This window comes from Saccopteryx bilineata, chromosome 5, assembly GCF_036850765.1.
Source record: "Saccopteryx bilineata isolate mSacBil1 chromosome 5, mSacBil1_pri_phased_curated, whole genome shotgun sequence".
In the NCBI taxonomy this organism is placed as follows: Eukaryota; Metazoa; Chordata; class Mammalia; order Chiroptera; family Emballonuridae; genus Saccopteryx; species Saccopteryx bilineata.
Genome location: NC_089494.1, coordinates 170,776,823 through 170,789,420, shown reverse-complemented (window position 1 = coordinate 170,789,420; position 12,598 = coordinate 170,776,823). Strand labels below are relative to the sequence as shown.

The 12,598-nt window shown below is 34.9% G+C and overlaps 1 protein-coding gene across 4 annotated transcripts in view; it reads left to right on the top strand.

Annotated features, from left to right (window-relative positions):
* Nucleotides 1–12,598, top strand: part of SEC24B (SEC24 homolog B, COPII coat complex component) — a 111,934-nt gene that overhangs the window by 74,415 nt on the left and 24,921 nt on the right. For 2 of the 4 annotated variants that reach the window (XM_066279809.1, XM_066279806.1), the window contains one exon: nt 12,245–12,426. In XM_066279809.1, the coding sequence (XP_066135906.1) occupies nt 12,245–12,426 (182 nt within the window). Of the gene's footprint in view, nt 1–12,241; nt 12,427–12,598 lie in introns of all 4 variants that reach the window. The other 2 variants (XM_066279807.1, XM_066279805.1) reach the window with 1 other exon arrangement.

Sequence of the window (12,598 nt, the reverse complement as noted above, 5' to 3'; positions counted from 1 at the left end):
ATCTCTGCCTTTCCTCCCAGTCTCCGTGTGGCTTCTTCCTTGATCCTTGGTTATAGAATCTTCTTAGTTTAGTCCAAAGTTGGGTTTTCAAGATGATTATTTTAAAATTAAGTTGTAATCCACTTGGTTCTGGGAGGTGGGAGTTGGAACGTCTGCCTACTCTATCACCATCTTTTCTCTTCTGTGTGAAATTACAGTTTTAAAGGAGATGCTCAGGGAAGACTTGACTTAGAAGATGGTATTTGAACAAAGATATGAAGAAGGTGAGGAGTGAGTTATGTACATCTTTAGAAAAAGAAGTCTTAGGGAGCTCAGCAAGTGCAAAGACCCTGAGAAAGGAGAGTGTCTGTCATATTTGAGGGTCTGTCTGAAGTGAAGTGATCACAAAGAAGGATCGTAGTCTTTTTTTTTAAGATTTTATTTATTGATTTTTAGTGAGAGAAAGTAGGATGAGGAGGAGTGGGAAGCATCAGCTCATAGTAGTTGTTTCTCATATGTGCCTTGACCAAGCAAGCCTAGGGTTTCAAAACAGCAACCTCAGCATTCCAGGTTGAACGCTTTACTCACTACACCACCACAAGTCAGGGAATGTTAACTTTTTAAAGAGGTTTAATTTGGAAAAGGCTATTAGCTGTGGTTTTTTTCTTCATGGTACTTTTATTTTTCAGTCTTTATATAATCGGGAAATTAAAGTAAACATTAAAGTTTTCTTCTTTTTCTGTATTATTATGCTAGTTTCTTCTTTTAAAAAATAATATGGTATAAATGTGGTTTGCAATTTTGTTTTAACTCTTGAGGAAATCTCTGACATATACTGGTGAAAGCCTCCACATACATAAATGCTTGCCAGTGCTTATGTTCATTGACTACTGCTGTGACCCATTCTGACATGACTTTGTTTAGATTCACCTCTTAAATACTATCTCAATTTAATAATGCAGAAAAGTGTTTTATATTTATATTTATCAAGAAGAAAATAAAATCTAAGGAAACAATTAAAATGGCTAAAGCATTATATTTATAATAATTTTTAAAAACTTGCTTTTACTAGACTAATCTTATAGAAAATTCATCTATGGTGCACTAATAATAAAAATTAGAAGGAAATAGGAACATCATTTGTTTTAGAATTTAACCTTAGATTTAAGGCTCAGAAGGAAGAAGAAAACTGGGAGAGGCACTAGAAAAACATGGTTGGTTAGTACAAACTTCCCTGACTTATGTTTTGTTAGATTTTTTTTATGGTCTATTGGTCCAAATCAGTGGTCGGTAAACTCATTAGTCAACAGAGCCAAATATCAACAATACAACGATTGAAACTTCTTTTGAAAGTCAAAATTTTTAAACAAACTATATAGGTAGGTACATTCCTTATCGAGGTAGCGCCCTCATGTGGTATTTTGTGGAAGAGCCACACTTAAGGGGCCAAAGAGCCACGTGTGGCTCGCCAGCCAGTTTGCTAGCCAGATGAAGGACTGACTTGTGTGCTTTAGGCAAATTGCTATTTGGGGTCATAATATGTCATTTGTGTATTTTAATGAGAAGAAAACCAACTTCAAAGAAATAATCTGGTTCTTAGAGGAAGTCTTGGGCAAGGGGGAAAAATTATTTTGAAATAGAAAGTGGTTTTTCATAATGACATAAAAGGTTCTTTGGCCAAATCTGGCCTGCTGCCTACTCTGGTAAATAAAACATTTATCAACTTTTGTAGTACAGTGATAGAGTTGAGGAGTTGCAAAAGAGACCATGCAGCTCTTAAATTTTAAAATATTTATTATCTGAGCCTCTACAGAAAATGTTTGCCAACCTTTAACATAGGAGAATTGGGAGAATAGAAAGTCATTTTTCTTTTTTTTTTCTTTCTTTTTTTTTTTAAGCAAGAGAGGGACAGACAGGAAGGGAGATGAGATGCATCAACTCATAGTTGCATCACTTTAGTTGTTCATTGATTGCTTTCCTCATATGTGCCTTGACTGGGGTTGGGGGCCTCCAGCCAAGCCAGTGACCCATTAACTCAAGCCAGCAACCTTTGGCCTCAAATCAGTGACTATGGGGTCATGTCTGTGCTCCCACACTCAAGCCGGTGACCTTGGGGTTTCTCTATCCACTGTACCACCACCTGGTCATATGGGAAGTGATTCTTTTCCCATTGTATTTGGGAAGTTATTTTGGAAAGGTTAAGAGATCGTCTTTGGAATATAAGTAAAAATTAATGTTTATTTAATAGATTAACGGCATGCAGCTTGAAACATTTCTACAGATTGTACACACTCATGTAGCCAATAGCCAGAGGCCTCTCGTGCCTTTTCTAATCACTAACTCTCCAAATAAGAATTGACAACTGTCTTGACTTCTAATACCAGATTTGTTTTACTTGTTTTTAAACCTTATGTAGTAGAATCATATTGTATATACTCTTACTATGTATACTCTTAGCTAGATTCTTTTGCTCAATATTATGCTTGCTGTGTACTTGTAGTTCACTTGTTTCATTGTTATATAGTACTCCATTATGTAAATATATGACAATTTATTTGTTATATTGTTGAAGGGCATTAATTAGGGTTAATTTCCAGTTGAGGGCCATTTTGAATAGTACTGTTGTGAATATTTCTGTTTATATCTTTTTTTTTTTCTGAAGTGAGAAGCAGGGAGGCAGAGAGACAGACTCTCCCACATGCACCCAACTGAGATCCACCCGGCAATCCACTAGAGGGCAATACTCTGCCCATCTGGGGCGTTGCTTCATTGCAACCGGAGCCATTCTAGTGCCTGAGGTGGAGACCATGGAGCCAATCCTCAGTGCCCGGGCCACCTTTGTTCCAATGGAGCGTTGGCTGTGGGAGGGGAAGAAAGAGATAGAAAGAAAGGAGAGGGGCAAGGGTGGAGAAGCAGATGGGAGCCCCTCCTGTGTGCCCTGGCTGGGAATCAAACCTGGGGCTTCCATATGCCAGGCTGACGCTCTACCGCTGAGCCAACTGGCTAGAGCCTGTTGATATCTTTTAAGTGAATATGTGTAGATCTAGAAGTGGATTCACTCAGTCACGGGTTGTCCATATGTTCAACCTCAGCAGTTACTGCCCAATGATTTTCCTATTTATATCTTCCATTAGTAGTGTGTGAGTTCGTTATTTCACATCTTTGGCAACACTTGGAATTTTGATGTTTTTATATTAGTAACCTTCCTTTCATCATTTCGGTGAAGAAATGGATAGATAAGTGAAATCATCTGTGCAAGGCCAGGTGTAGTTCTGAGAATACTAAACTCCTTGCAGTTCAGAATTACACATTTTCTTTTCTCTCTCTTACTGGCAAGGACTTGTGCAGATTTGATACATGTATCTCTCTAAGGAAGACTACACAGCAGCAATTTCTTTTTATCTAATCGGAATTTAAAATAGTGTTTTTTTTGGACAGTACTGTTTCAGGATTAGTGAACAATAATGATTAAAGCACGCTGCTAGGACTTACATTTAAATTCTCACTTAAGAAAGATCTTAGATTTTAATCTAAGATTAACATTATCAAATTATTTTAAAAGAAGCCATTTATTTTTGAAGTCCTATTTAGGTTAAGAATTTAGGTTAAGAATCTAAGCAAAGATGGCCATATTACCCAAAGCAATATACAAATTTAATGCAATTCCCATCAAAATTCCAATGACATTTTTTAAAGAAATGGAGCAAAAAATCATCAGATTTCTATGGAACTATAAAAAACCCGAATAGCCAAAGCAATCCTAAAGAAAAAGAATGAAGCTGGGGGCATTACAATACCTGACTTCAAACTATATTATAGGGCCACGACAATCAAAACAGCATGGTATTGGCAGAAAAATAGACACTCAGACCAATGGAACAGAATAAAAAACCCAGAAATAAAACCACATATATATAGTCAAATAATTTTTGATAAAGGGGCCAACAACACACAATGGAGAAAAGAAAGCCTCTTCAATAAATAGTGCTGGGAAAACTGGAAAGCCACATGCAAAAGAATGAAACTGGACTACAGTCTGTCTCCCTATACTAAAATTAACTCAAAATGGATCAAAGATCTAAACATAAGACACGAAACAATTAAGTACATAGAAGAAGACATAGGTACTCAACTCATGGACCTGGGTTTTAAAGAGCATTTTTATGAATTTGACTCCAAAGGCAAGAGAAGTGAAGGCAAAAATTAATGAATGGGACTACATCAGACTAAGAAGTTTTTGCTCAGCAAGAGAAACTGACAACAAAATAAACAGACAGCCAACTAAATGGGAAATGATATTTTCAAACAACAGCTCAGATAAGGGCCTAATATCCAAAATATACAAAGAACTCATAAAACTCAACAACAAACAAACAATCCAATAAAAAAATGGGAAAAGGACATGAACAGACACTTCTCCCAGGAAGAAATACAAATGGCCAACAGATATATGGAAAGATGCTCATCTTCTTTAGTTATTAGAGAAATGCAAATCAAAACTGCAATGAGTTACTACCTCACACCTGTTAGATTAGCTATTATTAACAAGACAGGTAATAGCAGGTAATAGACAGGTAATGGAGAAATAGAGTAGACGCTCCGGAAAGGCCTCATTGTAGAAGTTATGTTTGAGTTAACATTTTTTCAAATGACAAGAAAAACCAGGCATAAAAAAATGTAGGAATAGAGCATTTCAGGCTTTGAGTATATGCAGAGACTTTAAGGAATGAGCAACTTTGACATGTTACAGGAATAAAGTCCCAGGGTAGCTGGAAACCAGTCAGCAATGGAAAGAATACTAGGAATGAAATCAGAGAGCTAAAGAAGGACCATAGTTTGAAGCTTGGGTTTTACACCAAAGTCCAAGGGGAGATATTGGAGATTTTATGTAATAGAATGGCATCTAGTTTACAGAAAGTATCATTTTGGCTGCTGTGAGAAGAATGGATTAGGGTTGGGATGTATTTGAAAAGACAAAAATGGAAACAGAGGCAAATGGAAGCTTTGCTATAATCCCAGAAATAGATGATTGTGAGGTATGTTTTGACTTGATAATGGTGGGTGAGAGTAGGTTATCAAGGCTAACTTAGGTTTTTGGCAAAGCAGCTGAGTAGAAGGTAGTGTATTTACTTAGATGATGAAGACAGGAATAAGTATGGGAATGTGAATTGAGTTGACCACGTTAAATAAAAATGCCTGATAGACATCCCAGAAGAGATGTCAAACAGTAGATGATCAATATTTGGTGGTCAAATATGGAGAAATAATATACCAACTTAAATTCCCAGCAAAATTGGGAATATTTAATCAATGAGAAAAATTCTTTAGCAAAATTCCTGTTTATATTTTTTTCACCAAATCAGTCCTTCTGGTTTATAAAAGCAGTCTGTAATAAGTTTATTAACCTTTGTCTCATATATATTGCAAACCCACCCAACTCGATATTGATTTTTAATTTTAATAGAATTTTTTGTCATTGGAGAAATGTTTAAATTTTATATAATGATAATTTATTTTGTTTTTATTTTTATATTCTTTAAAAGGTTATTTTCATCTTTAAGATTAGGAAAATATTCCAGCTATATTTTTTTATAATTCTTTTGTGATTTCAGTTTTGTATCCTTAAGCCATTTAATGTTTTGTTTTGGTATAATGTAAATAACAATCGTTTTTGCCTGACCAGGCGGTGGCATAGTGGATAGAGCATCAGACTGGGACACAGAGCATCCAGGTTCAAAACCCCAAGGTCACTGGCTTGAGCCCAAGGTCACTGGTTTGAGCAAGGGATCACTCCCTCTTGTTTTAGTCCCCTAGTCAAGGCACATATGAGAAAGCAATCAATGAACAACTAAGGTGCTGCAACGAAGAATTGATGCTTCTCATCTCTCTTCCTTCCTGTCTGTCCCAATCTGTCTCTCAGTCTCTGTCACACACATACACACACACACACAATATAATAATCTCGTTTTTCACTCAGAGCAGTTAGCTCTAAGTTCAGTTATTTATTAAATTTACCTTTCTCATTGATTTAGTATCCTACTTTAATTTTATATCCCATTAATTAAAAGACTAGATGACAAGAATAGAAAGCTGTGAGATGAATCCATGTAATATACTAGATCATAATTGAATTTGAGTCCAGTTTCAGCTCTTTGATCCACGGGAATTTATACTTGTGTCCCAGCTCAATAAAGTTGAGTTGTTTTCGGTTTTTTATTATATACTATTACTGATCCATACAGTAATTTTACTCTTACCCTTTGTAGCTCTACTGAAAACTCAGAATCCTTATTATTTTTTTCCATAACATCACCAGCTTCAATTACTGGAAACACACACACACACAAACACAAGCACATAAACTTCTCTTGTGAGAATTTAAAAGCTAATCTTGGTCAAGGGGTTTTAGAAAATGAAAAAAAAAGAGAATTTCTTGCATAACCACACTATCATATCCAACAAAATTAACATTAATTTCTAAATGTCATTTAAAATCCTTTCATTTTCAGATTTGCCTGATTGTTTCAGATTTTTTTTTTTTAATAATTTTATTTTTTTAATGGGGTGACATCAATAAATCAGGATACATATATTCAAAGATAACAAGTCCAGGTTATCTTGTCGTTCAATTATGTTGCATACCCATCACCCAAAGTCAGATTGTCCTCTGTCACCTTCTATCTTGTTTTCTTTGTGCCCCTCCCCCTCCCCCTTTCCCTCTCCCATTCCCCCCTCCCCCCCGTAACCACCACACTCTTATCAATGTCTCTTAGTTTCACTATTATGTCCCACCTACGTATGGAATAATACAGTTCCTGTTTTTTTCTGATTTACTTATTTCGCTTCGTATCATGTTATCAGGATCCCACCATTTTGCTGTAAATGTTCCAATGTCATCATTTCTTATGGCTGAGTAGTATTCCATAGTGTATATGTGCCACATCTTCTTTATCCAGTCATCTATTGATGGGCTTTTTGGTTGTTTCCATGTCCTGGCCACTGTGAACAATGCTGCAATAAACATGGGGCTGCCTGTGTCTTTACATATCAATGTTTCTGAGTTTTTGGGATATATACCCAGTAGAGGGATTGCTGGGTCATAAGGTAGTTATATTTTCAGTTTTTTGAGGAACCACCATACTTTCTTCCATAATGGTTGTACTACTTTACATTCCCACCAACAGTGTATGAGGGTTCCTTTTTCTCCACAGCCTCTCCAACATTTGCTATTACCTGACTTGCTAATAACAGCTAATCGAACAGGTGTGAGGTGGTATCTCATTGCCGTTTTGATTTGCATTTCTCTAATAGCTAAAGAAGATGAGCATCTTTTCATATATCTGTTGGCCATTTGTATTTCTTCCTGGGAGAAGTGTCTATTCATATCCTCTTCCCATTATTTTATTGGATTGTTTGTTTGTTTGTTGTTGAGTTTTATGAGTTTTGTATATTTTGGATATTAGGCCCTTATCTGAGCTGTTGTTTGAAAAAATCATTTCCCATTTAGTTGGCTTTCTGTTTATTTTGTTATCAGTTTCTCTTGCTGAGCAAAAACTTCTTAGTCTGATGTAGTCCCATTCATTAATTTTTGCCTTCACTTCTCTTGCCATTGGAGTCAAATTCATAAAATGCTCTTTAAAACCCAGGTCCATGAGTTGAGTACCTATGTCTTCTTCTATGTACTTTATTGTTTCAGGTCTTATGTTTAGATCTTTGATCCATTTTGAGTTAATTTTTGTACAGGGGGACAAACTGTAGTCCAGTTTCATTCTTTTGCATGTGGCTTTCCAGTTTTCCCAGCACCATTTATTGAAGAGGCTTTCTTTTCTCCATTGTGTGTTGTTGGCCCCTTTATCAAAAATTATTTGACTATATATATGTGGTTTTATTTCTGGACTTTCTATTCTGTTCCATTGGTCTGAGTGTCTATTTTTCTGCCAATACCATGCTGTTTTGATTGTCGTGGCCCTATAATATAGTTTGAAGTCAGGTATTGTAATGCCCCCAGCTTCATTCTTTTTCTTTAGGATTGCTTTGGCTATTCGGGGTTTTTTATAGTTCCATATAAATCTGATGATTTTTTGCTCTATTTCTTTAAAAAATGTCATTGGAATTTTGATGGGAATTGCATTAAATTTGTATATTGCTTTGGGTAATATAGCCAACTTGATTATATTTATTCTTCCTAGCCAAGAACAAGGTATATTCTTCCATCTCATTATATCTTTTTCGATTTCCCTTAACAATGGTTTATAGTTTTCATTATATGAGTCCTTTACATTCTTTGTTATGTTTATTCCTAAGTATTTTATTTTTTTTGTTGCAATCGTGAAGGGGATTATTCTTTTGAGTTCCTTCTCAGTTGTTTCATTGTTGGCATATAGAAAGGCTATGGACTTTTGTATGTTAATTTTGTATCCTGCGACCTTACTGTATTGGCTTATTGTTTCTAGTAGTCTTTTTGTGGATTCTTTGGGGTTTTCGATGTATAGGATCATATCATCTGCAAAAAGCGATACCTTTACTTCTTCTTTTCTGATATGGATGCCTTTTATTTCTTTGTCTTGTCTGATTGCTCTGGCTAGAACCTCTAGCACCACATTAAATAAGAGTAGAGAGAGTGGACAACCTTGTCTTGTTTCTGATTTAAGGGGGAAAACCTTCAGTTTTGTGTCATTTAATATGATGTTAGCTGATGGTTTATCATATATGGCCTTTATCATGTTGAGATATTTTCCTTCTATACCCATTTTGTTGAGAGTCTTAAACATAAAATTGTGTTGTATTTTATCGAAAGCCTTTTCTGCGTCTATTGATAAGATCATGTGGTTTTTGTTCTTTGTTTTGTTGATATAGTGTATTACGTTAACCGTTTTACGTATGTTGAACCATCCTTGAGATTCTGGGATGAATCCCACTTGATCATGATGTATTATTTTTTTAATATGTTGTTGTATTCGATTTGCTAGTATTTTGTTTAGTATTTTAGCATCTGTATTCATTAGAGATATTGGTCTGTAGTTTTCTTTTTTTGTGCCATCCTTGCCTGGTTTTGGTATGAGGGTTATGTTGGCCTCATAAAATGTGTTTGGAAGTATTGCTTCTTCTTCAATTTTTTGGAAGACTGAGTAGAATAGGAACCAAGTCTTCTTTGAATGTTTGATAAAATTCGCTGGTATAGCCGTCAGGGCCTGGACTTTTATTTTTGGGGAGGTTTTTAATGGTTTTTTCTATTTCTTCTCTACTGATAGGTCTGTTTAGGCTTTCTGCTTCTTCTTGACTCAGTCTAGGAAGGTTGTATTTTTCTAGGAATTTATCCATTTCTTCTAGATTGTTGAATTTAGTGGCATAAAGTTTTTCATAGTATTCTACAATAATTCTTTGTATATCTACGGTGTCCGTGGTGATTTCCCCTCTTTCATTTTGGATTTTGTTTATATGAGTTCTTTCTCTTTTTTCCTTGGTAAGTCTTGCCAAGGTTTGTCAATTTTGTTGATCTTTTCAAAGAGCCAGCTCCTTGTTCTATTAATTTTTTCTATAGTTTTTCTGTTCTCTAATTCATTTATTTCTGCTCTGATTTTTATTATCTCCTTTCTTCGGCTGGTTTTGGGTTGTCTTTGTTCTTCTTTTTCTAGTTCCTTAAGGTGGGAAGTTAAGTGGTTCACTTGGGCTCTCTCTTGTTTGTTCATGTATGCCTGAAGTGATATGAACTTCCCTCTTATCACTGCTTTTGCTGCATCCCATAGATTCTGATATGTCGTATTGTCATTTTCATTTTCTGTATATATCTTTTGATCTCTGCACTTATTTCTTCTTTGACCCATTCATTTTTTAAAAGTATGTTGTTTAGTTTCCACATTTTTGTGGGATTTTTTTCCTCTTTTTTGCAGTTGAATTCTAGTTTCAAGGCTTTATGATCAGAAAATATGCTTGGTACAACTTCAATTTTTCTGAATTTGCTGATGTTGTTTTTGTGGCCCAACATATGGTCAGTTCTTGAGAATGATCCATGTACACTGGAGAAAAATGTATACTCAGTCACTTTGGGATGAAATGTCCTGTAGATGTCTATCATATCCAGGTGCTCTAGTGTTTTGTTTAAGGCCACTATGTCTTTGTTGATTCTCTGTTTGGATGACCGATCTAGAGCCGTCAGCGGTTATTGAGGTCTCCAAGTATGATTGTATTTTTGTCAGTTTTTGTTTTAAGATCAATAAGTAGCTGTCTTATATATTTTGGTGCTCCTTGGTTTGGTGCATATATATTAAGAATTGTTATGTCTTCTTGATTCAGTGTCCCCTTAGCCATTATGAAATGTCCATTTTTGTCTCTGAGTACTTTTCCTGTCTTGTAGTCAGCATTATCTGATATGAGTATTGCTACACCTGCTTTTCTTTGGATGTTATTTGCTTGGAGTATTGTTTTCCAGCCTTTCACTTTGAATTTGTTTTTATCCTTGTTACTTGAATGAGTTTCCTGTAGGCAGCATACAGTTGGATTTTCTTTTTTAATCCATTCTGCTACTCTGTGCCTTTTTATTGGTGAGTTTAATCCGTTTACATTTAGTGTAATTATTGATACTTGTGAGTTCCCTATTGCCATTTTATATCTTGCTTTCTGTTAGTTTTGTGTCTTGTTTGATCCTTCTCTTTCGTTTTTCTATCTTTTGTTTTTATTTGGTTGTATTCCATACATCTTTCCTCTGTTGCTATCTTTTTTATCTCATGTGCTTCTGTGGTGGTTTTTTCAATGGTGGTTACCTTTGAGTAATGAAAAGGGTCCCTACCCTGTTCATTGTAGCGAACTATTTTGTGAGTACTTTTGCACTCCATAGTCCTTTGCTACTGTTATCTCCATCTTCTCCCCCTCTTTCTTTTTGTTGTTGTCACAGTTTAAATTTGGTTTTATTGTGTTCTTCTTGGAGCTTTTACTTGTGGCTCTGTTTTTTTTTGTTCTTTGTATCTGATTGGAGAACCGCCTTTAGTAATTCCTGGAGTGGGGGTTTTCTGATGATAAATTCCCTCATCTTTTCTGTATCTGTGAATGTTTTTATTTCTCCTTCGTATTTGAAGGATAGCTTTGATGGGTATAGTATTCGTGGCTGAAAGTTCCTCTCTTTCAGGACTTTAAATATTGGGGTCCACTCTCTTCTAGCTTGTAGAGTTTCTGCTGAGAAATTCAGAATTTTTTTATAGTTGTTTTGTTCAAATCAGGATCCAAACAAGATTTACTAATTGTATTTGCTTATGTCTCCTAATTTTTTTAAATTTTAAAATAAACCTCCACCCCATTTTTTCATGTTTTGATCTTTTGAAGAAACTGGGTCTGTTTTCCTGTGGAATGTCCCCACAATCTGAATTTGGCTGATTACTTCTTGCAGTGTCATTTAACTTGTTCCTCTTTTCCATTTTCTACAGACTGGAAATTAGATCTAATGGCCTGATCATATTCAAATTTAATACTTCATTTACTTACCTGAGCCAAAATATGACATATTTTGATTCTGCTTACTTCACAACATCTGGTGGTCTGACTTCATTGGCGCTAGGATTGATTAGTGAGTTCACATCATGATAACCAGAGTCCTTCACTGTGAAGTTACTAGTTAAGCTTTAACTTAGTGGCTTTGTCATCTACTGATGTCTACCATCTGTTCCAGATAACTATTACCTGAGATATTTATTTCATTATGGTTATTTCAGTATGGGTTCTAAAATAGTGATTTTTCTGAATTTATTATTCTGCATCTATTAGCTGGAATTCTGTTTACATTCATATAATGGAGGTATCTGTAAAAAAGAATGTAAAAATTATCTATATATAGATGTAGAGTTATTGCCCACTTCTTTTTATATATAAATCACTTTGAGTTAATAAAATGCCATGAATTCATAATAGTACTAAAAATATAACAAGAAATATAGCAAAATTCACTCAATATCATTGTACATTCTGAAAACTGTAATTGAAAAAACTTGAAAACGTAAGTATTATGCTGCCTTTTCCAGTAGTAACTTTATTTAGAGACACCAAATTCTTGATGTTGCTGAAATTTTGTTTTGTTGCTAATGAGATTTTAATTTATTCACTATTTTGTTTTGAGATATTTTTCAAGAATGCTTTAAATTGAACTGTTCTGTTAAGTCATTCTACTATTACTAAGCCAGTTTTAATTTTCTATATATTTAAATTCTCTATATAGTATAATATTACTCATGTTTGTTATATTGTTCTTTTGTTTTGTTTTGAATTGATATCCCAGCAGTATCCTGGTGTGAACCAGCTGTCCTCCAGTCTGGGAGGGCTGAGTCTTCAGAGTTCTGTACAACCAGAAAGCCTAAGACCTGTAAACCTCACTCAGGAGAGGAATATCTTACCCATGACTCCTGTTTGGGCTCCTGTACCTAACTTGAATTTAGACCTCAAAAAATTAAACTGTAGCCCAGAGTAAGTATTTATTTTATAATCTTTAGAAAGTAATATACTCAGTCAAAAAAACAGTGTTGTCTCTCAAAAATAGTAAAAATAATAAGGATATTAACTCCTTTTTGTTAATGTGAACATTCCTATTTCAGTTTGTATAGACATTCTGGATGTAAAATTTGATTTAGGTCGTTCG